The 21,236-nt window shown below is 50.6% G+C and overlaps 8 protein-coding genes across 8 annotated transcripts; 3 read left to right on the plus strand and 5 right to left on the minus strand.

Moving 5' to 3' along the window:
* Positions 1–1,229: 1,229 nt before the first annotated feature.
* On the minus strand, positions 1,230–2,382 carry NCS57_01381300 (NmrA domain-containing protein; the record flags this gene model as incomplete). Its single annotated transcript, XM_053063436.1, has 3 exons — positions 1,786–2,382; positions 1,366–1,713; positions 1,230–1,313 (listed from the first exon to the last, which is right to left on the minus strand). The coding sequence occupies exons 1-3, from the start codon at positions 2,374–2,376 to the stop codon at positions 1,230–1,232; spliced, it is 1,023 nt and encodes a 340-aa protein (XP_052906769.1). The 5' UTR covers positions 2,377–2,382.
* Positions 2,383–3,227: 845 nt separating this feature from the next.
* Positions 3,228–5,440, minus strand: NCS57_01381400 (uncharacterized protein; the record flags this gene model as incomplete). The annotated part of the gene is made up of 2 exons (XM_053063437.1): positions 3,228–4,842; positions 4,893–5,440. 2 exons carry the CDS (start codon positions 5,438–5,440, stop codon positions 3,228–3,230), a joined length of 2,163 nt encoding a protein of 720 aa, XP_052906770.1.
* Positions 5,441–6,116: 676 nt separating this feature from the next.
* NCS57_01381500 (Aminotran-1-2 domain-containing protein) lies at positions 6,117–7,802 on the minus strand (the record flags this gene model as incomplete). The annotated part of the gene is made up of 9 exons (XM_053063438.1): positions 7,662–7,802; positions 7,570–7,611; positions 7,254–7,510; positions 7,060–7,205; positions 6,808–7,013; positions 6,681–6,760; positions 6,460–6,627; positions 6,195–6,410; positions 6,117–6,144 (listed from the first exon to the last, which is right to left on the minus strand). The coding sequence occupies exons 1-9, from the start codon at positions 7,776–7,778 to the stop codon at positions 6,117–6,119; spliced, it is 1,260 nt and encodes a 419-aa protein (XP_052906771.1). The 5' UTR covers positions 7,779–7,802.
* A 470-nt stretch (positions 7,803–8,272) lies between these two features.
* Positions 8,273–10,289, minus strand: NCS57_01381600 (ATP-grasp domain-containing protein; the record flags this gene model as incomplete). Its single annotated transcript, XM_053063439.1, has 2 exons — positions 8,273–10,004; positions 10,054–10,289. The coding sequence occupies 2 exons, from the start codon at positions 10,287–10,289 to the stop codon at positions 8,273–8,275; spliced, it is 1,968 nt and encodes a 655-aa protein (XP_052906772.1).
* A 1,010-nt stretch (positions 10,290–11,299) lies between these two features.
* Positions 11,300–12,958, plus strand: NCS57_01381700 (Rhodanese domain-containing protein; the record flags this gene model as incomplete). The annotated part of the gene is made up of 3 exons (XM_053063440.1): positions 11,300–11,492; positions 11,554–12,383; positions 12,437–12,958. The coding sequence occupies 3 exons, from the start codon at positions 11,300–11,302 to the stop codon at positions 12,956–12,958; spliced, it is 1,545 nt and encodes a 514-aa protein (XP_052906773.1).
* A 123-nt stretch (positions 12,959–13,081) lies between these two features.
* Positions 13,082–14,608, minus strand: NCS57_01381800 (uncharacterized protein; the record flags this gene model as incomplete). Its single annotated transcript, XM_053063441.1, has 1 exon — positions 13,082–14,608. One exon carries the CDS (start codon positions 14,606–14,608, stop codon positions 13,082–13,084), a length of 1,527 nt encoding a protein of 508 aa, XP_052906774.1.
* A 1,717-nt stretch (positions 14,609–16,325) lies between these two features.
* NCS57_01381900 (uncharacterized protein) lies at positions 16,326–18,324 on the plus strand (the record flags this gene model as incomplete). The annotated part of the gene is made up of 7 exons (XM_053063442.1): positions 16,326–16,611; positions 16,660–16,840; positions 16,891–17,039; positions 17,092–17,340; positions 17,397–17,583; positions 17,639–18,115; positions 18,174–18,324. 7 exons carry the CDS (start codon positions 16,326–16,328, stop codon positions 18,322–18,324), a joined length of 1,680 nt encoding a protein of 559 aa, XP_052906775.1.
* Positions 18,325–19,834: 1,510 nt separating this feature from the next.
* Positions 19,835–20,635, plus strand: NCS57_01382000 (J domain-containing protein; the record flags this gene model as incomplete). Its single annotated transcript, XM_053063443.1, has 1 exon — positions 19,835–20,635. One exon carries the CDS (start codon positions 19,835–19,837, stop codon positions 20,633–20,635), a length of 801 nt encoding a protein of 266 aa, XP_052906776.1.
* Between the last annotated feature and the right edge of the window lie 601 nt (positions 20,636–21,236).

A 21,236-nucleotide genomic window follows, 5' to 3' on the forward strand; every position in this document is an offset into this window, starting at 1 on the left:
CGAATAGAGATAATGCTCCGCCAAAGAGGGATGAATATGGGCCGAGATCAGGAATTGGAAGAGGAGGATAACAATGAGAGGAGTTACGCGTGTGCAGCCAGGTGTCAAGTACCTTTAGCTAACAAAGCAAGACGATGTTTTTGTGATTCTATACAAATTGAGTGTATCATTATCCTCTCTTAGTATTCACTGGCCAGCTTATAATGCTGCCTATCCCGTTGTCGAGGCTGAGGGTGTAGGCTAGTCTTCCTGTCGATCTGAGTTTGTTCAAGCGCGGAACTTGAGTAAAGTCCGCCGTCCGCATCAACCAGACAGAAAAACTCCGATGGCGGCATTTTAATCTTCCGCTCTGTTCTTAATAATCCTTCAAAGTCTCGCTAACTCGGACCGCTCAGTGGAATTAATAAACTTCAGGGTTAAGTTCAAGTCCGTTGTCCACTCCCTTACAAGACAATCCAGTGAGCAGCTGTTTCTACATGAGTGAGAAATCTCTTCTCAACACCAAGGTCGTCTTATGTTCCTACCCTGTCAGTCCAGAGGCAGTCATCATCAGTTACCAACATACGAACCCGCCATGAAGCAAGCTACATATCCGGGAGATGACATTATTCCCGAAGCTGAGATGGTTTACAATCGGACCCGAACTATCAACGCATCAGCAGCAGACATATTTCCATGGGTCGTACAATTAGGAAAAGAACGCGGAGGCTGGTATCTCACATCACGCTGGGAAAGGATGCTGCCCAAGTCATGGGTGGCCAGCCACGTCATCAACCCAACCTTTCAACAACTCAAACCGGGAGATCGAGTGCCCGATTACGGAACCAAAGATGACTATTTCGACGTTGTTAGTATTGATCCGCCTCGATCACTCGTCTACGAAAGCTTTCGGTTCGGCACAAAGTTTACATGAGCCATTCTACTTCACGAGACCGAGTCGGCAACTGGTGCATCGACTGTCGTCCATCTCCGGTTTCGTGGCAAAATTACATCTACAGGACTGAGGCGTAGAGTAATTGTGTGGCTTGGAGGTATCTTGGACCATATTACGACAGCGCCTATGCTGGCTGGGTTGGCTGAGAGAGTAGAGCGACAGCACCTTGGCTGAAGAGGGTCGGTTATACTTGCTAACGATGAGGCCTTGACTTGCAAATATGAGATACCAATGACATACAACTCTGTCTGGCTTCGTAGGCTCTATCAGTTGTTTACGTAGCCGACATGCTCAATCAAGCTTGTTTGCTTAGGATCGCTGACCAGTCGTGTCTCTTGGCCCATTCCTCCCAAGAAGTCATCGGGCAGTCAATTCCAGCCTTGTAATCTGTCAGCAAACAACTTCACGTGCTGAAGGACCGAATGATATACCTTTTGAAGGTCCTTCGCCGTCAATAGATCCATTGCACCACCATACCCCGGATCGGACGTATAGCTAAACATCAAGGCGACCTCAATTCCTGCCTCCCTGTCGGGAGTAGCAGCCACCATCTCCTCCGGCGTAACCTGGCGATAGCTGACTTTAGCGCCTGTGATGCGCGACCAGGTTTCGATCCATTCTGGCCAAGTGCAGGTTGTGCCCTCGGCCATGTAGGCCTTGCCCGGCGGCATCTGATACACAGCGTAGGTGAAGTTGCCCATGTCTCCGACTGGATCGAAATGAGGAGCTGGCTTGTCTGGGGCAGTTGTAAAGGCCATCTCGAAACTTCCATCAGGTTGCTATTGAACATTCAAGTAGAATTAGCAAGTCAAGAACAGACAACCAGATGAATCCACTCTGTGACAACTTACCTTGCCAAAATACGAGTTGGGAAGAATATTGAAGCTCGTGAAAAAGTAGCCTGTGTGAATGCAAGACATCTTGGCAGCTAGCTCCGGATAGTTGGCCTCAACGTACGCGGGGAAGATATCGGCTTTGCCATCAAAGTGATAGAGGTCCTTGAACTTGCCACCGCTACACTTCTCTGCCTGACTCAGAGTCGAAACCAAGAATCCATTGTTATCGAGAGAGTCGACCACAGTAGCTGCAGCATCGGCAATGTTCTTACCGTGCTGATACTCAACATTGTAGGCAAACTTTCGACAAGAGATGCCCTCCTTCTCGGCCTGCTCCCGACAATCAGGTCGGAAGAAAGGTTCCCAGTAGTTTGTAACACTGAAAATGACATTGGCTCCGCGAAAGGCCTCCTTGAGGGTAGTGACGTCGTTGAGGTCTGCGGCGATAACCTCGGCACCGGTCGCGGAAAGCTTCTCAGCCGAAGCCGAGGCCGTGTTGCGGGTCAGTCCCCGGACCCGGAAGCCGGCGTCTAGGAATCGACGGGCAACGGAACCACCCTGGTTTCCGGTAGCGCCAATAACGACGATGAGCTTATCACCAGACATGATCGAGGCGATATTAGGGGATAATATTTATGGTGTTGAGTGCCCTCTCAACGAGGACCATCCGCGCGAAATCTGGTGCCCGGCTACGATAACTCGGCATTATCAGGCCCCCTCTTTGCGACAGGGATTGTGGGGTCCCGGATATCAATTCGTCGGCCAAGCATTGCCTGATTTGGTTCTCGCTCCGGGAATTTGCCCATCTGGTGCGGGGTTTCTTGTGTTGAACATGAGCTGATTGCTCAGGGAATCAGAGGACAACAGGTTCAGCGGTGAGCCAGTGTCACCTTGTCTGCCCATTTCCCCTTAGCTCCCGTGCTACAGTGGCTTCAAACATGGTGCCCCCGAAGGAAGAAAAGAGCCCCTCCCCAACAAGATCCCGATCGTCATGACCCCCGGCTTCAATCAAAGCCAGCTACTCCGGAAGCTCAGCCGCTAGCGGTCGAGGTGACAAGACAGTCGCCGATTGAGGCTGGTGGTACGACTTAGATTTTTGGCAAGAGAATGAATATTGCTAAAAAATCACAAACTGTGGATGAGTGATGCTGGGTTCGAGGACGTTGACAAGCGTGTCTTCCGGGCGAGTATCATTTCTACTTCTTCAATAGATCAGCCGGGTCTACAATTATTCCCCAGGCCAAGTCAGGGTATTGATGGAGAGTATCAAGAGAGAGTTTCACAGTCGTGATTTGGCACTGGCTACGCGTTGCCGGTTCATTGTTGGACGCAAGCCAACTGAGAAGGAATAGGTCTCCACAAGAATTATATGGTATTACAGACTGTGATGATAGCTCTACGATCTCAATAAAATGGTAGTGTTGAGTGGAAACATCTGCAAGCTTATGCCGGTACCCTTACCAAGCAAAGCTCTCCTCGATCAATCTCACAACAGACCCCTTCTTTCCAAGCTCGGTGACAGCAACTCTGACTTCATCTGCCATGCCAGATGGTCCACATACAACCACCGTGGTGCCACCCGTGACGCTTCCAAGTTCCTCTACAAGTACAGCGTTGAGGTCGAAACGCTTGCCGACCGAGATGGAAACGTCAAAGTCATTCCAATTCTCATGTCTATCCTCGCCGTGGTGAACCTGTGGGATAATGTCTCGAACTGCTTGCACGAGGGGCTCAGTCCTGACGCCCCAGAAGAGCTTTTTCTTTCCTTGGAGGCCCATGACGCTTGGGTTACGGTCCAAGCAAGGTAAAACGCCCGTAACGCCAACTCCTCCAGCAACGCAGATGATGTTGGGGTACTCGATAGTTGGGTATGGCGCCGGAGATGGGAGAATGGACGCTTGAGGGCCGTACGAACCCTCGACCAACACGGGGATGCCAGTCGACGAGTTTGCCTGAGCCGACAGCAGAGATGTCAATCCAGTATGACGTCGGACAAAGATGACTAGACCAGGGATGGCGGCGTCGGTCGAGAAACGCTCCAAGTCGGTTCCGGGGGCCTTCTTCTCTTCCTCGTTCACGTTGTCACTGCCATTGTGAGATTGGGTCTTTAGAGAATGGGTAGGACCTGAAGACACTGCGGCCACCGAGAAGGGGTGATTCTCCCAGAAACGCCATGTAAGAGTTGGGAAGTAAAGGTACACATGGCCTTCAGCCTCAACTCTGGGAATGGTGAGTTGAAGGTAGTCTTCGTCAATGACGGTGACAATGGCTCTCTTGACACCATTCTGCACGACTCTCAGGGGTCTAGCAAGGAAACGGTCAAATATCCAGAAGGCAAATGTGATCCAGATCCAGGTCTGGTATCCCCACTGCCACTCATATCGGTAGAAGATGTGCAGCATGCAGCCGATCATGGACAGAAGTGCAAGAACGATATGCGATGCCAAGAAGGCCTCGTATAGCTTCTGTCGTAGTGGCAGAATTGAAAAGGGCATGAGCAGGACCAACGCCAAGGTAGCCACGATACCCCAGACCCAGTAGTCCAGCTTGGACTCCTCTGCATAAGCGCCCTCACCCGTCAGAGGATCAAGGTAGAATTGGAGGTAGATGGCAGAATGCAAGCATGCCTGCAACATACAGATGACAGCAATCCAGCGGTGGATGAGTAGGAAAGTCGAGTGAGACCAGTTTGTCACGAAGAGGAGGAGGTTGTTGCGACTCGAGAAGAGGACAGCGAGAGCGAGGTTGGCAAAGCTCAAGAGTCCCACACGGTTGCTAATGTAGGCGATGAGCTGCTGCTCTAGGGATCCGTACCAGGACATGGGATCTCGGACTTTGTATCCGACGGCCGAAAGGATGATGTTGATGATCCAGATGTAAGCGACGAAAAGTCCCTGGCCACGCGTGGGAACGAAGCCAAGTCCAAGAACGGGCACGGCATGGTATCGTCCAAACAGTGGAGGATCAATGACGGTAGCGTAGAACTTGGAGACGAGAGACTGAGGAAGTGGGAGGAAGCGAAGCCAGGAGAAGACGACCGGAATGGCGACGCAGGTAGCCATGAGAACGATGCTGTGCTGCTGTTAGTCGATGGTAACTTTAAGATGATTCTGAGCACTCACCCATATCTCTCGGCCAAAATCTCCATCTGTTCAAACCCATTGTCGCCGTTAAAGTTGGCTAGCCATGTATCCTCATCCACCAGAGACCTTCTGTTGAGCACCTCTTCCTTGTCTACCACCTCGGTGGGAGGATCCTTGGCGGCGAGAGCCAGGGCGACTTGGTAGGAGTACTTGGGCGTGGGCTGTATCTTGAGACGGCCGACAATGTCCATCTCCCAGATGTTCTCAAGAGTCGAGTTCTTTTCGTCGGCGCAATGGGTGTGGAAGCACCAGGCCATGGTCTGGAGGAAAGGGTCGTTGGTGGCCTTGCATTCAGGTGTTGCAGTAGCCATGTGCATTGAGCTCGAGTGTTCGCCCATGCCGTGATCATCTTTGCAGTCAAGAGTATATCCCTTGACCGTATCGATGCAGCCAAAGGCACATGGAGGGTCGTACATTACCACACCATAACCAATGACTCCATATCGCTCTCTTCCTGTGGTAACATGCGCCAGGACATTGTCAGATGAAAGGCTCGCAAGAGCCAGCGCCGAAAAGAGCGACCGCATGCCGGCGACGTTGTGTGGGAGGCTGATTGCTGAGCAAGCGTGAACAAGGAAGCTTCACCAACATTGGACCCTTATATAAGCTTAACAGAGCCGTGCAGACACAGTCAGGGATTAACAGTAGTCTCTTCCACTGAGAAGATTGTATCGTATTGTCTGGTAGACGGCGTCGTCGCCTCACCCGCCCTGTTGGTAGCGAGAGGGGAATTGAGCAATATGGCGGCCGCCTAGAAGCGATAGAGCCCAACCGCCACACACCAACAGGAGTCTAGACCACCAACAAGGGAGGCGTTTTTACTTGAGCACTTCGACCTGGAGTTTTCTCTCCTCGCACAACTTGAAACAGACATCAGCCGGGCTTGCCAAGGCCTCATGTGGCGCTGATGCTTTCCAATCTTTGCCTCTAGATAGGTCGAGATGATGGTTGGAGGGTCTCTAGCCCATGTCCGAGTGAAACTCGCTCAAATGTGCGCGTTCACGGGATATCTGCATGGAACCCTTGTTCACCGACTGCCACACGACGAACGCGGCACTTGGTGGGTAACTGAAAAGACTTTTCATCCAGTAGAAGGCGATGAAATCTCATGATTGTATTTCTATTTGTCCGTAGTGAGCCAGTTGCTTGGGATCAGTGGGGGTTGGTGATGGGTTTGTCTGAGAAGCTACCCACCAACAACCCTTATTTCTCCCCTAGAACAGCAGATGTCCTGCATCTAGACATTAGTAAATCATCACTAACATGTGGCTTGACACTAACCTCTTGATCCCCTCACGAAGGGTACCCTCGTCTACAGTAAACATCAGGCGAAATCTTCCCGCCCGAGGCGCCCGATATTCACTCCCCGTGTCCATAATGACTCCGGCCCGCGTGAGGCGCTGAGAAAGTCTCTTTTCGGCTTCCCACTCGTCACCGTTGACTTCTTCAAGATCCAGATGTCGTGACAGGTCGAGCCACACAAAGAGGCCGGCGTTACTATTCCTTGTCAGCGATTGCTCACACGATGCGCGATGAAGAACCTTGCCCTTTTTCGTGATAGTTAATATTGGCTTCTTTCAAGAGCTTATTGGTCAAGGCACGACCCGATTGTAGCCTAGTTCGCGATTTCTCCAAGAACTGGTCTACGAACGCCTCGTCTTCGAGTAACTTGGCTGCCAAGTCCATGGACAGTTGCGACGGCGAGGAGAATCGGCTAGAAGATAATATGAGTAACGACACCTCAAACTATTTGTCAAACTTTCTCACCAAATGGCACGCACAGCCTTGGAAAACTCTTTGTTCTGCGTAATGACGCATCCAAGTCGAAGACCAGCTGCGGCATAGTCCTGATGCTGTCAGACAAGCCAAGAGTAAACAGATGAACATGACCTGCCTTGGACATTCCATGAAGGATATGGACTTGACTAGGGTCTATGATACCCAAAGTGTCAACAGCTCGAAGAGATGTGAACCTCTCAGATCCATCATCCTCTTGGTAATAGACTGAGAGCGCATATATCTCATCACTGATCAGATGGATTCCCTTTGATGCACAGAATCGCAAAAGAGCAACTAGCGTCTTGCGAGGATAACATTGTCCTAGACTCTCATAAGCTTCACCCCATTGAGCCATAAGTCTTCTCACCTATAGGATTGTGTGGGTTGCATATGACCAAGGCCTTGATGTTGACGCCTCTTGCTTTTGCATCCTCAAACCCGGCTTCGTAGCCTGCAATGCAGTCAGGCGAGAATTGGTCTGTATCTCCCACTGACACATATTCAAGGTTGACCCTATAAGATGAATTAGATTGGCGAATACAACGGGACCTGAATACTAACCCAGTCCTCATGACAAAGTCCTTGGAGAAGGGGCCGTAAATAGGCCTCCCAAGCATAATAGCCTCCCCAGGATCGCAGGTGACCAAGGCACAAACCTCGTTAATGTTGGTTACACCTGCAGTAAACGTGATTTCCTCGGCATCAATGGCCTGAGCCGGATGAAAGTGTCTGTTCAAGTGCTTTGCCATGGCTGATCGAAGTCGCAAGGTTCCTGTGTAGCCTTCGCCATATGTGAGGAGGCTCTTATCAAGTTCATGCTTGCAGTGATGGTCAGTAATTTGCTTGTGGACTAGAGTTCGGAAGTGGCTCAGCATACATGGCTATTCATGAACTTGGCAAGATCTTCAAGTATGAACCACTAAATGGTCAGCATTCCCAGCACTGAGCTCCAGTGATACCACCACTTACGTTGAAAGCATTGGTAAGAATGACATCACCATTCGGGTTCTTAACGGGGTCATAGGCGTTCTCCTTGCCATGAAGGTAACCATATTTCGTCCAGGAGGTCCCTCGTGCTGACAACATACTTGCTGATAGACTTGAAACCGGGGCCGAGTTGTTGTGAGAGGACAAGGGCGGATTGACTCAACCAGGGCCATTCAACTTATATCTACCCCTCACGAGGGACAAAGCTGCAGGCCTATCACGTAAGAGGGCGACACAAGTGAGGGGCATCTTACAAGGATATTGCAGCAGATAATAATGGTTGGGCCACGTAAGACGGGAGAGGCCAAAAGGGTGCTGTTGGTTTGAACAATCTTGATGCAGAGTCCCGATTGGAAGATGACTACAGAGGCTTCTCCATCTTCAGCCCTTACTGGAGTAGATCTACGTCAGTTGCGGATACCGTTCACATGTATCTTGATTAGAACCTCGGAGATGAACAATCGGTGCTTCTATTTCACTTGGCCATCAATCTAACCAACTCGTTTCTTCCTTCCTCTATCTTCTGGCTCAGTTAACCTATCAAAGGCCGGGATTTAACTAAAATAAAGAACGCATTTTCTTTCGTCCCCTATCTAACTCGTGGTAACGGGAATCGAGTTGTACTTTACCAAACCAGCGGTCGCACGCAAAATGTCTGCTCTGCTCTTACGAGACGAGAGAAAAAAGAAGCCTCCAAGTCTCACCACGCCATCTGCCGGCTCTGGTATCAGCTCCCCTCGTCGATAGAAGCAGCAAGATCTCGTAACAAGCGCCCGATCTTCCGGTGATAGCTTCTCGAGCGTCTCACTACAGACTGTGTCCGTGGAACAGATACCGCCCTTGTCGGCTCTGAGCCAGAAGAGGTCGGACCATATCCTCGCATTGTATGGAATGGTCGAGTGTGGCTCAAACGGCTTTGAGAGCGCCCGGATTCGCTCAATATCCCCCAGCATCCTCAAAACATGGATGTCATAAAAGTTGACACCGTAGGTGGCACCTGATCCGTAGCAGTTGGCCATTCCCGGTGGTCGAGGGTTGACCTCAATGGTGAAGCATCGCTTCGGTGCGTTCTTCACAGGGCCTTCTTTTGGGTACAAGTCGTACACACCGTCTTTGACACTGTACTCCCAAGACGAATTCTGTACCTTGGCCTCGAGGTGAAAGACTCCAGTCTTGAGGCCCATGGCAAGCAACAGGCGATGCATGTCGTCGCGCAAGAGCGCAAACTCATCAGGTGGGAGAACAGTCGGGAAAGCGTTGATAGTCTCCCAAAAGTCGCTATCAATGTCTCCCTGGTCCCCTGCGGTTGGAAAGTCGTCATTCATCTCGAAGAAGAGAATCTCTCCATCCACAAGAACAAAGTTGGCATCTAGTTCTGGCCCTTCGATGTACGTCTCGATCAGGGCCTTTCTCTTGGCGAGTTCTGTGATGCGACGCACTGCCTCCAGCAAAGCTGCTTCGTCATCAACTTTATGAACGTGAGCAGACCCTGTTCCAAAGGTTGGCTTGACGATGAGGGGATATTCGGGCACAAAGGACTTGTTCTTGATGCGCTCCTTAAGATCCACTACACTGCCAACCATGGCCGAAAGGACTGGGTCCTGGTCAAGGAGCCTCGTCTGGTGTTTGTCGTTTGCCATTGTTATAGCCTCTGGTGGCTCAGTAGGCAAGCCTAGAAGAGTTGCTGCCTTAGCCACAGGAGGGAGAGAGTATGTGGCGATGCCGCAGATGCCGTCCACGTGTCCATATGCCTTGACAGCCTCGGCAATGCGCACATGGAACTCTTCGTCTGGCGTCATGTCGATGGCGATGTAATCATCGTACAAGTGCTGGAAAGAAGGGTCGGTAATCCAATGATCTTTTCGATCCAGAAGCACCACCTTGGCTCCAAGTGCCTTTGCCGAGTTGTAGAGGCCAAGATAAGACTCCAAGTTGAGATGGCCATCAACCAAAGCCAGCGTCTTTTGCTGGGGTTGATCTTTGAGTAGCCATTGGAAGTTTATCCTGGCATCCACTTCTTCGACGAGAGCAACTTCATCACAGAAACTGGCTTGCTCTTTAGGGCGAAGGACCATGAGGGCGCTTCCATCAAGAAGCTGTTCAAGACTTGGCTCAGCGAGAAGTCTTGCGGGCTTTCCGAAGACCGAGCGGTCAATCAAGACGCCAAAGTCTTTGCAGCCCACAAAGCGCTCTTGGAAGCAGTTGGTCCTAGCGAAGAAGCCAGTGGCTGTAGGCACGGCTAGAAGGACTCGATAGGACCGCGAGGTACCGGGACTAGAAGAGTCCAGCGTCTGCGCAGCCCGCAAAAGGTCACTCAGACCATCGCTATAAACTTGTTAGTATATAATCTGATAGTGTGCCATGGTAGAGGTACCTCTTGTTAGGTTCCTGACTGCCATTCTCTATGCCCTGTCGTGGAGTGACGTCCACATCCACGAACCAGAGATCATAGCCCTGTCGCTTCTTGTCACTTGAATCGACTAGAGAGCCAGAGCAATGAACGTCCACGGCAGTCTCGGTAAGATCATGGGTACCATTGCTCTTGCTGTCAGTCTCTTGGTCGATCTTGACCACACGAGATGTGTGCCAAGTAACTGGATTAACAGCCATGCTGATGAAGTTGGTGGGATGAGCCCCTGGCAGCGTATGCGTCCCAGTTGAGTCGTTTATGCTTAAATGGGTCGAGTTCTCTCGTATGATGACGGACCGCGAATATCCACATATACCCTGGCTTCGGCACATGCGGGCAAGGCCAAGAATGGAGGAGAATCTCCGCGTCAACGGCCACGGGAGATGGGTCGTGATACATGTCGCGTAATCGGGCTCCTCCTCACGTCAGAACCTGTCTCCATTCTTTCTGCGCCTCATTTCTGCATTTCTAGTAACTGCAGGTACTTGTGAAACGCGGATCACGGCACAAACGGCCGACCCCTGCTGAAGGATCTTACTCGCCACGAAGCGGCAGATGCGCTTGGGCGTTTGTAGAAGCCCAAAGATGCCTATACTGCATATTTACATATGTGCTACCATCAAGGTAATCGCCGCGGTTGCATCGCTTATACAGACCAGGTTTCACGCTTCACAAATTGCTCATATGTGCGCAATATTACTAGTTCGTTATTGAATCCGGAAGGTAAAACAAGCTCGCCATCGTCGAGTCATGTATAGTCAGCTTCCCCATCGGTTCGGCCCGCAGCGTCTTACTACTTCGACCCCTGAGCCGCCGGCCTCGGCACCCCCGTGGGGGCAGATCGGCACTGAGCAAGTTTGATACCTGCCGATCCGGGCGGCGCACAAGGTCCCCGTAAGATTGGCGGGTCAGCATGGATATGTTGACATGTGCGTGCATTACCATTTGCTAGGCGAGGCATGTGATGACCACGTTGCTTAGAGAGGCGCGGAAAGAGGACAGCTGCCTAGCATTGCTGATGATGAGCCTGTTGCTGGTATCGGTAGAAGGAACAGGATGAGGTATTCTCTCAGTCTCGAGGTCTGGTAGTGGATTATTTCCAAGTAAGTCGGCCAGTTTCGCTATATAAATCTTGGTGTTGAGAGACAGCTACTACTTGGCAGGCGACCAATACAGCATCAAGTACATCACCAAAGTACACACACACAACATGGCAGTCTCCAACCCTCTCAATGTCTTCAAGGGCCCTGATGCTCTACGCCAGTTCTTCGATCCTGATGAACAACCTCCGGTTCCCTTGGTTGAGCTGCCCGACAGTTTGAACCCATTTCGAAAGGACAATGTGCGCATCTACGCCAAGCTGCTCACATTTCTTCCCGCTCAGAATGTCAAGGCACTTCCAGGTAAGCCATTGATGGTTCGTACTACAGCCATCCTAAATATGCTAACGAGACCTCCCCATAGCTGTCAACATGCTCCTCCACGATCCCTCGGCTGCCAACAAGTCCGTCGTCGAGGTTAGCTCCGGGTCGACCGTCACCTCGCTCGCCATTGCCAATCGAGTCCTCTACAACAACGATGATACAACCGCATATGTCTCAAATAAGGCTGCGATAGACCGCGTTCGAGAACTGCAGTTCTTCGGACTCAAGGTCATGCTCTACGGTGGCCCAACTTACACCGACACCACCGACATCAGGGGGCCGGTTGAGTGGGCCAGAAATCTGGGCAAGAGCTCGGACAAGGTGGTCAACCTCGGCCAATATGACAGTGTGTGGAACTGGAAGTCCCATGAGCGGTGGACAGGTCCTCAGATTCTCAAGCAGCTGCCAGAGATCGACATCTTCTGCATGGGCATGGGTAGCACGGGGTGTGTCACCGGCACTGGCATGTACCTCAAGTCCCAGAAGCCTAGGGTCAAAGTTTTGGGCGTCTGCAATGTCGAGGCCGACATTGTACCAGGCCCTCGGGAGCGTCCCATGCACGAGACAAGCCCGTTCCCCTGGAAGGAGGTCGTGGACGAGACTGAGATTGTAAGCTCCAGAGAGTCGTACAGACTGTCGATGCATCTTTCCCGGGAGGGTATCATTTCTGGTCCTTCAAGTGGTATGAACCTTGGCGGTCTGCTGCAGTTCATCCAAGCAGCCAAGGACAAGGGAACTTTGAGCAACTACGCTGACCCTACTACGGGCGAAGTCTCTTGCGTCTTTGTTTGCTGTGATCTACCACAGAAGCACATGGACACGTATTTCCAGAAGCTGCCTGATAGCGAGTTCAAGGAGATTGGCAACCGGGTAAGTCAGCCACTTTCCTCATCTTACACATGTGCTGATTGCCAACCATTTAGGAACTGTTTGATGTCGATCAACACGTATATAGCTTCAGATGGGAAGCTGACCCCGAGGCCATCCACCCAACTGACCCAGAAGTCATGGCTCGTCTTGCTAAGCTGACAGTTGCCAAGGGCGCAGTCAATGGCGTCAACGGGCCCAATGGCACTAGCCTCTCTTCTTCCTCAGCCATTCGCTGCATTGACCTGCGTTCCCCAGAAGACTTTGAAGAGTGCCATGTACAGGGCGCTTTCACCTCCCCACTGGAAGGCTTGACGCCCAAGAGCACATCAGCCTTTGAGTTTGGGGAACCTCAGATCCTCATTGACCAGTCAAAGAAGCTCAAGGCCAAGATTGAGGACGCAGGTGTCTCAAAGTGGTTATCAGCTGCAACAAATCCCCTACTGGTTCTGGACTACGATGGTAACACATCAAGGGTTATGGCTGCGGCTTTGAGGGCGCGAGGCTTTGAAGCTTACTCCTTCAAGGATGGCATGTCTGGCTTGGCCAAGTGGCTCAGCAGTAAGCAGTCCGCATGAGTTGAAAAGTGTGCAATGAGACAGTTCAGTAAACAGGTATTAGAATGATATCTAGTTAGACGTGAGAAATTTTATCAATTGGTGTCAACTTTTAAAGTCTGTCTACTCCAACAACATAAATATCTACTTGCCTCCCTGAATCAACCTCATCGGCTTGAAACCCGTAGCTCGTCCGTGAACTTGACCAGCCTGTGGAAACGCAAAACCCAACTCCTCATCATTGTAAATGGCCTGATGGATCGGGAGCAACAGCCTTGGACGGTCCTCCAAAGGAGGCCTTTGCTGGCAGACGGTATGAAAGTTGTCCTCGCGCACCACCAGTGCCGGAATAGTGTCAACGTGGAGAAATTGCTTCACTGTGCTTATCTTGCTCTGTAAGAGGCGTTTGTGGAATGCACTGCCTCGAAGAATTTGGAGGACTTCTGTCAGGTCGATCTTCCACTTGACACCAAGCTCATGAGCACGGCAAAACTTGTCAAGCATCTCTGTGTAATCTTCCCCTGTCAAAATATCCGGATAATGAGCAATCATCCGAAGAACCATTGTTGCGCTGGCTCGATGATTTCCATCAATAATCACAGGTATCCTCTTCCCGTCCCCAAGTGGCAGTGTTGGGTACGTCGAGACTGCAATGGGGGCAATGCAACAGCCACCTTCAGAATCGTTGAGGAGCATCTCCTCCACAATGGTTGCAACATGGGTCGAGATGGAGAACTCGGAGCGTGGCAGTTTGTCCAGAGGCACATAGGCATAGGGCAGCTGTTGGTGGCCAGTGAAATGGACATGACTGATCCCCTCAAGCAATGGACACCCAAGGAACAATGCTTCCTGTGCCGCTTGAGCGATAGCGGCAGGCCAGTCGGGGTTGGTTGCATGTGTTCTTGGTGCTTGGTGTGCCACTGCAGCAACGGACGACAGCATGCGGGCAAAACACTCGACAGATCTGTCGGGAATGTTCTCCAAGCCTCCCAAAGGGTCTTTGAGGAGAGAAAAGATTTGCAAAAAGGCTTCTGCTTCATCTTGTCTTGCTTGACCCTTGCACACCCTTGTTGTCATTTCCGACAGTGCCCTGGCCCAGAGCTGGCTGGCAAAACCTGAAGCGATGTCGTCTGTTTCATAATCCACCGGATTTGTGATGAATGCTGATTTTTGAATGCCTTCAGTTTGAGCTGGCCTCTGTTTTTTCATCTGGCGTATGATCCAATGTGTTTGTTCTTGGGCTCTCTCTTTAAGCTGGGGAACAGCTCGTTTCCAACCAGCCATTAAGACCGGAGCCTGAAGGACCTGGCATATGGTGGGTGTAAATACCGTAGGAAGACCTCGCTCAGGAAGGTTCGAGAGCATAAAACTCATTCTTCCAAGCTCCGTCTCGAGATCCCCATGGTTCAACCAGTCATGGTACGTAAAATGTTGGGCAAACACTGTCTCGGCAGTGGGAAATAGCCTTGGTGGGCGTGTGTCCAGAGTGAACGCTGCATCAAAGACTCGAAACAAAGCCAAGTCGACAAGATCTTGAAAGGAAGGAGAGAAAAGGTCCCGAGGCAGTGGTCGCTTCTCTGGAACCACCACGTGGCTGCTGGACAGCTTGGACTTGCTGGGTTCCAGCGACGCCGAGGCTGGTGCTTGAAGAGGAAGTTGGAGGACCTGCATTGTCGTAGATTGATCAAAATGGCCAAGATCTTTGCTCCTCTATCTACATGAAAATGCAAGACTACTTCGACGCTGGCTTATAACGGCTACAGAAAGGGTGTACTAAGGCAACAAGAGACATGCCTAGGCTGCTCTAACACCAGGAGCCGGATGCTGTTACGCCTCGTTCTCTGCCGTTACAGATCTTCGCTTACCTTACCAAGCTGGAAGCATATTCTAGGTAAGATTGGGCATGTTGGATTGTCTCATAGCCGGCATGCAAGAGCGAGTTTGAGAGCCTTGAGGGACACTCGGTCCAGGATTGGACTCCATCGGACGTAAGACTGAGGCGAAGAGCACGCGTGGCGAGGCAGCAAAGAAGTTGTACTCCATAGGATCATAGTACATGGACTTTACAAGCAAGCTCCAGTTCCTAGCCGTTTCACCTACAGGGGAGCTCGTGGGGGCTAAAGCAGGTGAATGATATTACTTGCACCGGGTCTAATACCACTTTCAGGTCTACAAGCGTCCGCAAGGCCTGGGTCCATCGGCTTTTGGTGCGGCCGATGCATTCCGTATTCAGCCAGTCTGTGCTTTCATGATCTGTTGCATTAGTGGGATTGGTGCGTGGTGCTCATACAGGCTACAGTCACAGTTGAAGAGGTTTACAATCTGAATCATCAGCTGAGTAGAAAATTGTGCAATGTGATTGTGTGACAGTTTGAATGGCTTATTGGTGTTTCAATAAGACATCACTTCGGAGCATGATCACAGCATAAATGTCAGCCAAATCTGGCATATGGATCGTCAAGGTTTGCAACTGGTGAGATTCGGAGATGCACGATATGACTGCAGAATGGCCTGTGTATGTTGCGCAATTGGACATGCCAATGAGGCTTTACGCGGCAAACTGTACTCGGCATTCCTCATCTCTATTGCATATTAGCAATCATAGAATGAGTAATGAAAAATCGAAGCACACTCCCCATGGCTTCTCTGACCATCCTCCTCGGCACGTAGCGGGAGGCAGAAGCCGTGCATACGCATCAATCGCCACGCCCCTGAATACCCAATACCCCCGGAAAGTACCTTTGTTGACATCCAAGCCAGATCTACGTCAAGATCACCCTTGTAACAGTGGAGTACCACCAATTGTTCTCCGCCCGGGGTGAACCAACACATGCCATCAGCTTCCTCTCTTGTACCGCCATAAGTTCCTGTGGGACCACGCCTGCAGCCCGACCTTCCTCTTCTCTCCCTCCATATGTGGGGGAATCTGTTGGCTCGGCTCTGACCGGGGACTTGAGAAGGATTGAGGCCATTTGACCCATTTCCGGGGGCGGGACGGGGATAAGCTTACAGGGTACGAACCAATCGGTGGATTGGAGTGCGGGTATCGCATCCCGGGGTCTTTTTGGTCGGCCCGTATTCGCTCTGCGAGGTCTCTTTGTTAGTGCTCGAGCCGGCAGGGACATATGTCGCCATGGTTGGTTGGCAGGTAATCCTTTGTCGGCTATAGGCGGTGTCTCACTCGCCACCAGCTTTGTACCGTGTTTCGTGGCTTTTGCTGAGTTTGTGTTCTCCCTTCAAACCATCACTAGGTTCCCGCTGCATCAAAAGCCACTGGCATTAGCACTGTAATCATATGCCGGAGAAAGAGAATCTGTCTGTGATTAGCTAGGTATCGTATATCGTACCATTTTGCTGTCTTTTCTCCTCTTTCACCGTTGTGGGCAACATGAACCCCTCTTCAGAGAAAGAGAGCCCTGAGCAACTCACATCGGAGCCTTCTGAGAAAACCCCTGGGCAAAACACTAATGGGGTAATCAATTCTTCTGCCACCGAAGCTCAAGCTCTGGATTCATCGGCAGTCAGTTCTCCCGAGACTGATCAAGAAGAGCCATCTGAAGAAGACCTAGCCAATCTAAGGCACATCAGCGGCAAAATTCCAGTCGAAGCATGGATCGTTGCTTGGTTCTCTGGGGCTGAAAGGTTTGCCTACTATGCATTGCAGGCGCCGCTCCGTAAGTTACATCTCTCCTAGTCCACACCTCTCATCTAACATCTAAGAGAAAACTATATCCAAAACCCTGCCAGCGGGTTTGGACGTCCAGGTGCATTAGGCATGGGCCAATCGGTTGCTACAGCTCTCAACTCCTTTCTGAGGTTGGTGAGCTTCACTACACCCGTCTTTGCTGGCGTGTTGGCGGATGGGCATTGGGGGCCCTACAAAACTCTCGTTGTCTCGTGTGGGTAAGTTGCACTTGGAATGAATGGTGATGTTCGTCTCTGATAAGGTGTAGACTATACTTCACCGGCATTCTCTTGCTCCTCCTGACCTCAATTCCCCCAGCTCTGGATGCTGGCGCCGGTCTTGGGGGCTTAATCGGAGCCTTTATCCTGATAGGTCTCGGCGTTGGAGGCGTCAAGTCTAGTGTTGCTCCATTCACAGGTAATCTCCTGTCAACATCCATTGTATTGATGCATCTACTAACTCAACACAGCTGACCAGGTGCGGGTCACTGGAAAGCAGATCCAGACGCTTGACTCTGGAGAGCGTGTCATCGTAGACCACGAAGTGACGGTGAGACGTGTGTACAGCATCTTTTACTGGTGTGCCAATGTCGGTGCACTTTCTGGTCTTGCGAGCGTCACCATGGAAAAGTATCTCGGTTTCTGGACCTCATTCTTGATGTCTCTAGTTGCGCTCGCTTCTGGAACCGTGGTGCTTATTCTTGGGCGCAACAGATTTTGTCAGTGGTTTCGAAGATTATTCTCTGAGCCAAGTGAATTCTGACCTTTTGTGTAGACCGTCGAAAGCCCGAGGCAAGCTTTCGAGCCAAACTTCTGAGTGCACTTGGATGCGCCATCAGAGGAGGTTTCAGCTTGGATTCTGCCATGCCCGCTGTACAACTGGAGAAGCATGGCCGAACCGTCCCTTGGGATGACCAGTATGTCGAGGATCTTCGACAGGCCTTGCAGGCATGCAGAGTATGGTAGGGCTATGTGATCCAATCCGATATCACTCACATAACTGACTGAAATTCCAAGGGCCATATATCCCATTGTTTGGCTATGTTATGAGCAAAATCAGACCAACCTGGTTTCTCAATCCGGCCAAATGGTCACCCACGGGATTCCAAACGATGCTGTATCGAGTCTGAACCCCATCTTTGTGCTCATGGCTGTTCCGCTATTCGAACACTGCGTGTATCCGTACATGCACAAGCTGAAGTTAAACCCAAGACCAACTGTCAGGATGACGCTCGGGTTCATCATGATTGCTTTCTCCATGGCGATAGCCGCTGGGGTGCAACAGGCTGTCTACAACGCTGGCCCTTGTTATAACATGCCTCTGGAATGCGCAGCGTCAAACGACGGCCACATTCCAAACCAAGTCAGCTTCACTTTGCAGATACCTGTTCATGCTGTCAGCGCTGTGGGCGAGGTATTGTGGTCCGTCTCTGGATCTGAGTATGCATACAACAAGGCTGCCTCACATATGAAGTCGACGCTTCAGGCGGTAACGTAAGTATTCAACTTCATCACCTCATCAACAATGATCCGTGGCTAATACTCGATTCAGTATGTTGACGCTGGCTTTGAACTCTGTCCTGGGACTTGCAGTCTCTCCTGCGGCACACAACCCAAACCTTGTCATCTTGTTTTCCTCGTTTGCCGGTGCCATGACGGTTGCTTCAGGGGTATTTGGTTGGTTCTTTTGGACGAGTGACTAAACAGGCATGTTATCCATAGAGTTGTGGAAAACTTTCTAGTTGGATAGACAAAGGCTCCACTGGATCCTCAAATTCATAGTCTTGAAGTTGATCGAGATCACATAGGACCGAGAATAGATATCAAGAACCACTTCTACACTAGACCTTGCCGCCCGAGATCCTATATGTCTGCGTATTCGGTCATTCTATGGATTGTTGTCGCATATCAGTTCTAATCCTCTCCTCAGATATAATACTCTGGCCTTGCCCACCATATCATATGCTGCCTTGACCTTTGCAAAGGTTCATGCAATGGAAATCTCTGTAAAGCGAATGGTTGTCTAAGAATTGAAAGTACTTATTCTTTCTAGCTAAAAGCTTTTCATGGTCATTCCACACGTGCTCTACTACGTGCATAGTTGAGTATTCTTGCCATGGATCGCCATTCACAAATAGTCTCAATGTAACCATATCAGAATGCAGCGAAAAGAATTTCCGGCGCATTTTAGTTTATATTCTAGACATACTTAACGCTGTACTTCCCTCCATACTCTATCACGTAGTCATCTCTGCTAGCACGCGTGTTGCTCTTCGCACCTGGGCCACAGGAGGCTGTAGCTACTTCGATCCCAGTGTCGGCATTGCTGTGTGCCGTCTCATCGCCATCGGTAACGGCGCCTCCGACGGCAGTTCCCTTATATCGGAAAGTCTTTAACTGAATAACTGAAATCGACACGTATTGAAGCTGGGGTTTTGCAGTGATATGCTGGAGTGGGCGCCTCTAACATCGCGTCCCCCTAAACCCGTCTGTCAGACGCGAGGGTTTCCTTACCACGGCGGGTAACACAAACTGAAGAATGACACGACCTTAGTCTCGGACCATATGGCAAGTCTGTGTTCTCTGATGCTTCTATTAATATCCTTTGATAGCGACGGCAGAGCGTTGTTCAATGCCGAGATAAGGCGAGTGGCCTCTCAGCAGCGACCGGCCTCATGAAGTATTATCGACAGATTCTGGGATGATATAGTGGTCTTCTGGTCTTATTTATTGGCATATTAATATATGTTGCATAGTCTATCGTACGAGTCACGCTCTGCCGCATATCTGTGCTGAATATCACTGTTTCAGCATGCGCCCTATCAACACCACGCTCCCCTATACCTCAGCAATGTGTAACTGCATGTGCGACCGAACAAATGATATCGAATGTGAAATAATGTTTGATCTGCGTAGTAATTACTCGGTGCTGGCGCCTCAAGCTTATGCCGCATGTGATGGCGCGACTCGGCTGTAGGTTTGTGAGCAAGAATGAGCAGTTAACCGCCTGATTCATATCGCCAACCCCGCTCGTAAATGGCTGGAATTGATATCTTCATAACAGATAAACGGTATATAGCATCACCTTTGCGTCTTCCACAAGACTGCCTGGTCTTCAAACAACCTCCTGTATTGCCAAACTGCCCGTGCTCAGTTCTCCTGTCCCTGGAACCTTTAATCCCTCTCCGCACCCCTTCAACATCAAGCTTAATCATGCCCTTTACTTCCAAGTCACTCATCACATCCAAGTGTCTTTTTTACGGACATGGACGGTTTGGTACCAGAAGACGGCATTCTCTCAGCTGCCCCTCAACACGCAACCAAACTCCGCTATGGCCTCAAAATCCCCGTCCCTCCCCTCACGAGATCTTGGGCATCGAAGCTGAGAAGCCTTACAACAAGGAACGTTTTCGAAGGCTTGTCAAGTTGTATCATCCTGATGTGCACGGACAGAACCCCTTGGTCAACTCTCTTCCCCGATCAACGCGCTTGGAACGATACCACCTCATTATCGCGGCCAACGAGCTCCTCAGTGACCCCAGCAAACGAAAGATGTATGAGATGTATGATGTGGGATGGGCTTTCAAGAACCAATATCGTGGGCCACCTACTCCGAACCCAACATCCACGTGGCCAGGGTCGGGCCCTTACACGTCGGCCGCACAAGATTCTGGACATGCCGGTTGGACGGGGCACTATCCAACTATGCGCCAGGAGCCTATATACATGTCCAATGGTGGATTCGCCATGCTCCTTCTTTTCATTGCCATGGGCGGTGCCATTACACAGCATGAGCGAGCCAAGAAGGCAAGACTACGGCACAAGACATTGGAACTTGCTTTCCATGACTCCATCCTCATAGGTCTACAAGACATCATCTTTTCCTCTGGTGATAAACAAAAAGACGAGAGAGTGTTGGCGTTTCTAGCTCGTAGGCACCTAGGCCTAGTTCGGACTCCTGGTCATCACCACACGTTGGAAAGCGGACTAGAGGGTAATATCTGCCGATATTGACGGTCAAGTACTAAATGGACGAAAGGGTGATGATCATGATTGCGCTTTTATATGGTTGCTTGGCGCATTTTCTTTTAGATGGCTCGGGGCATAGATGAAGGACTCAGAGAACGGCACTTATTTAATGCAACGACCTCGAATGGTGTTGTATGGTTTTTGTTGAAGCCCGCCCCATACAAAGGCTTTTTTTCAACATTGCACATGTGATCTACTCCAATTGATTCAGCCATTTGACTAGATCCTCCAAGTCTTGCCAGACGCAAACTATCCCATCATACAATAGGGCTGAAATCTTACATTTCCAGTCACCAAGGTTGGGAGCCGCGATCTGTCAGGCTAGGCAAAGAGTTAGAAAGCCATCAACGGAACTTGCCGCTCATTTCATCTCCCAGTGAAGCAACCATGGCACATCCTTTTACGCCTTTCTCCTTTGCAGGCCTGCGGGATTCACAATTTGATGTTGACGAGGCATACTTGTACGTCATATCCCCGTGTCAGCCTAGCCTAAACTGCTTCCAGCACAAGTTGTCTCCAGGCGCCAGTCGAACTCAGCCCAGTCTTTGGTCCGTCGATCTAGAACTTGGTGGCTTGAAACAGCCGG

This window comes from Fusarium keratoplasticum, chromosome 12 (genome assembly GCF_025433545.1).
Source record: "Fusarium keratoplasticum isolate Fu6.1 chromosome 12, whole genome shotgun sequence".
NCBI classification, from domain to species: domain Eukaryota; kingdom Fungi; phylum Ascomycota; class Sordariomycetes; order Hypocreales; family Nectriaceae; genus Fusarium; species Fusarium keratoplasticum.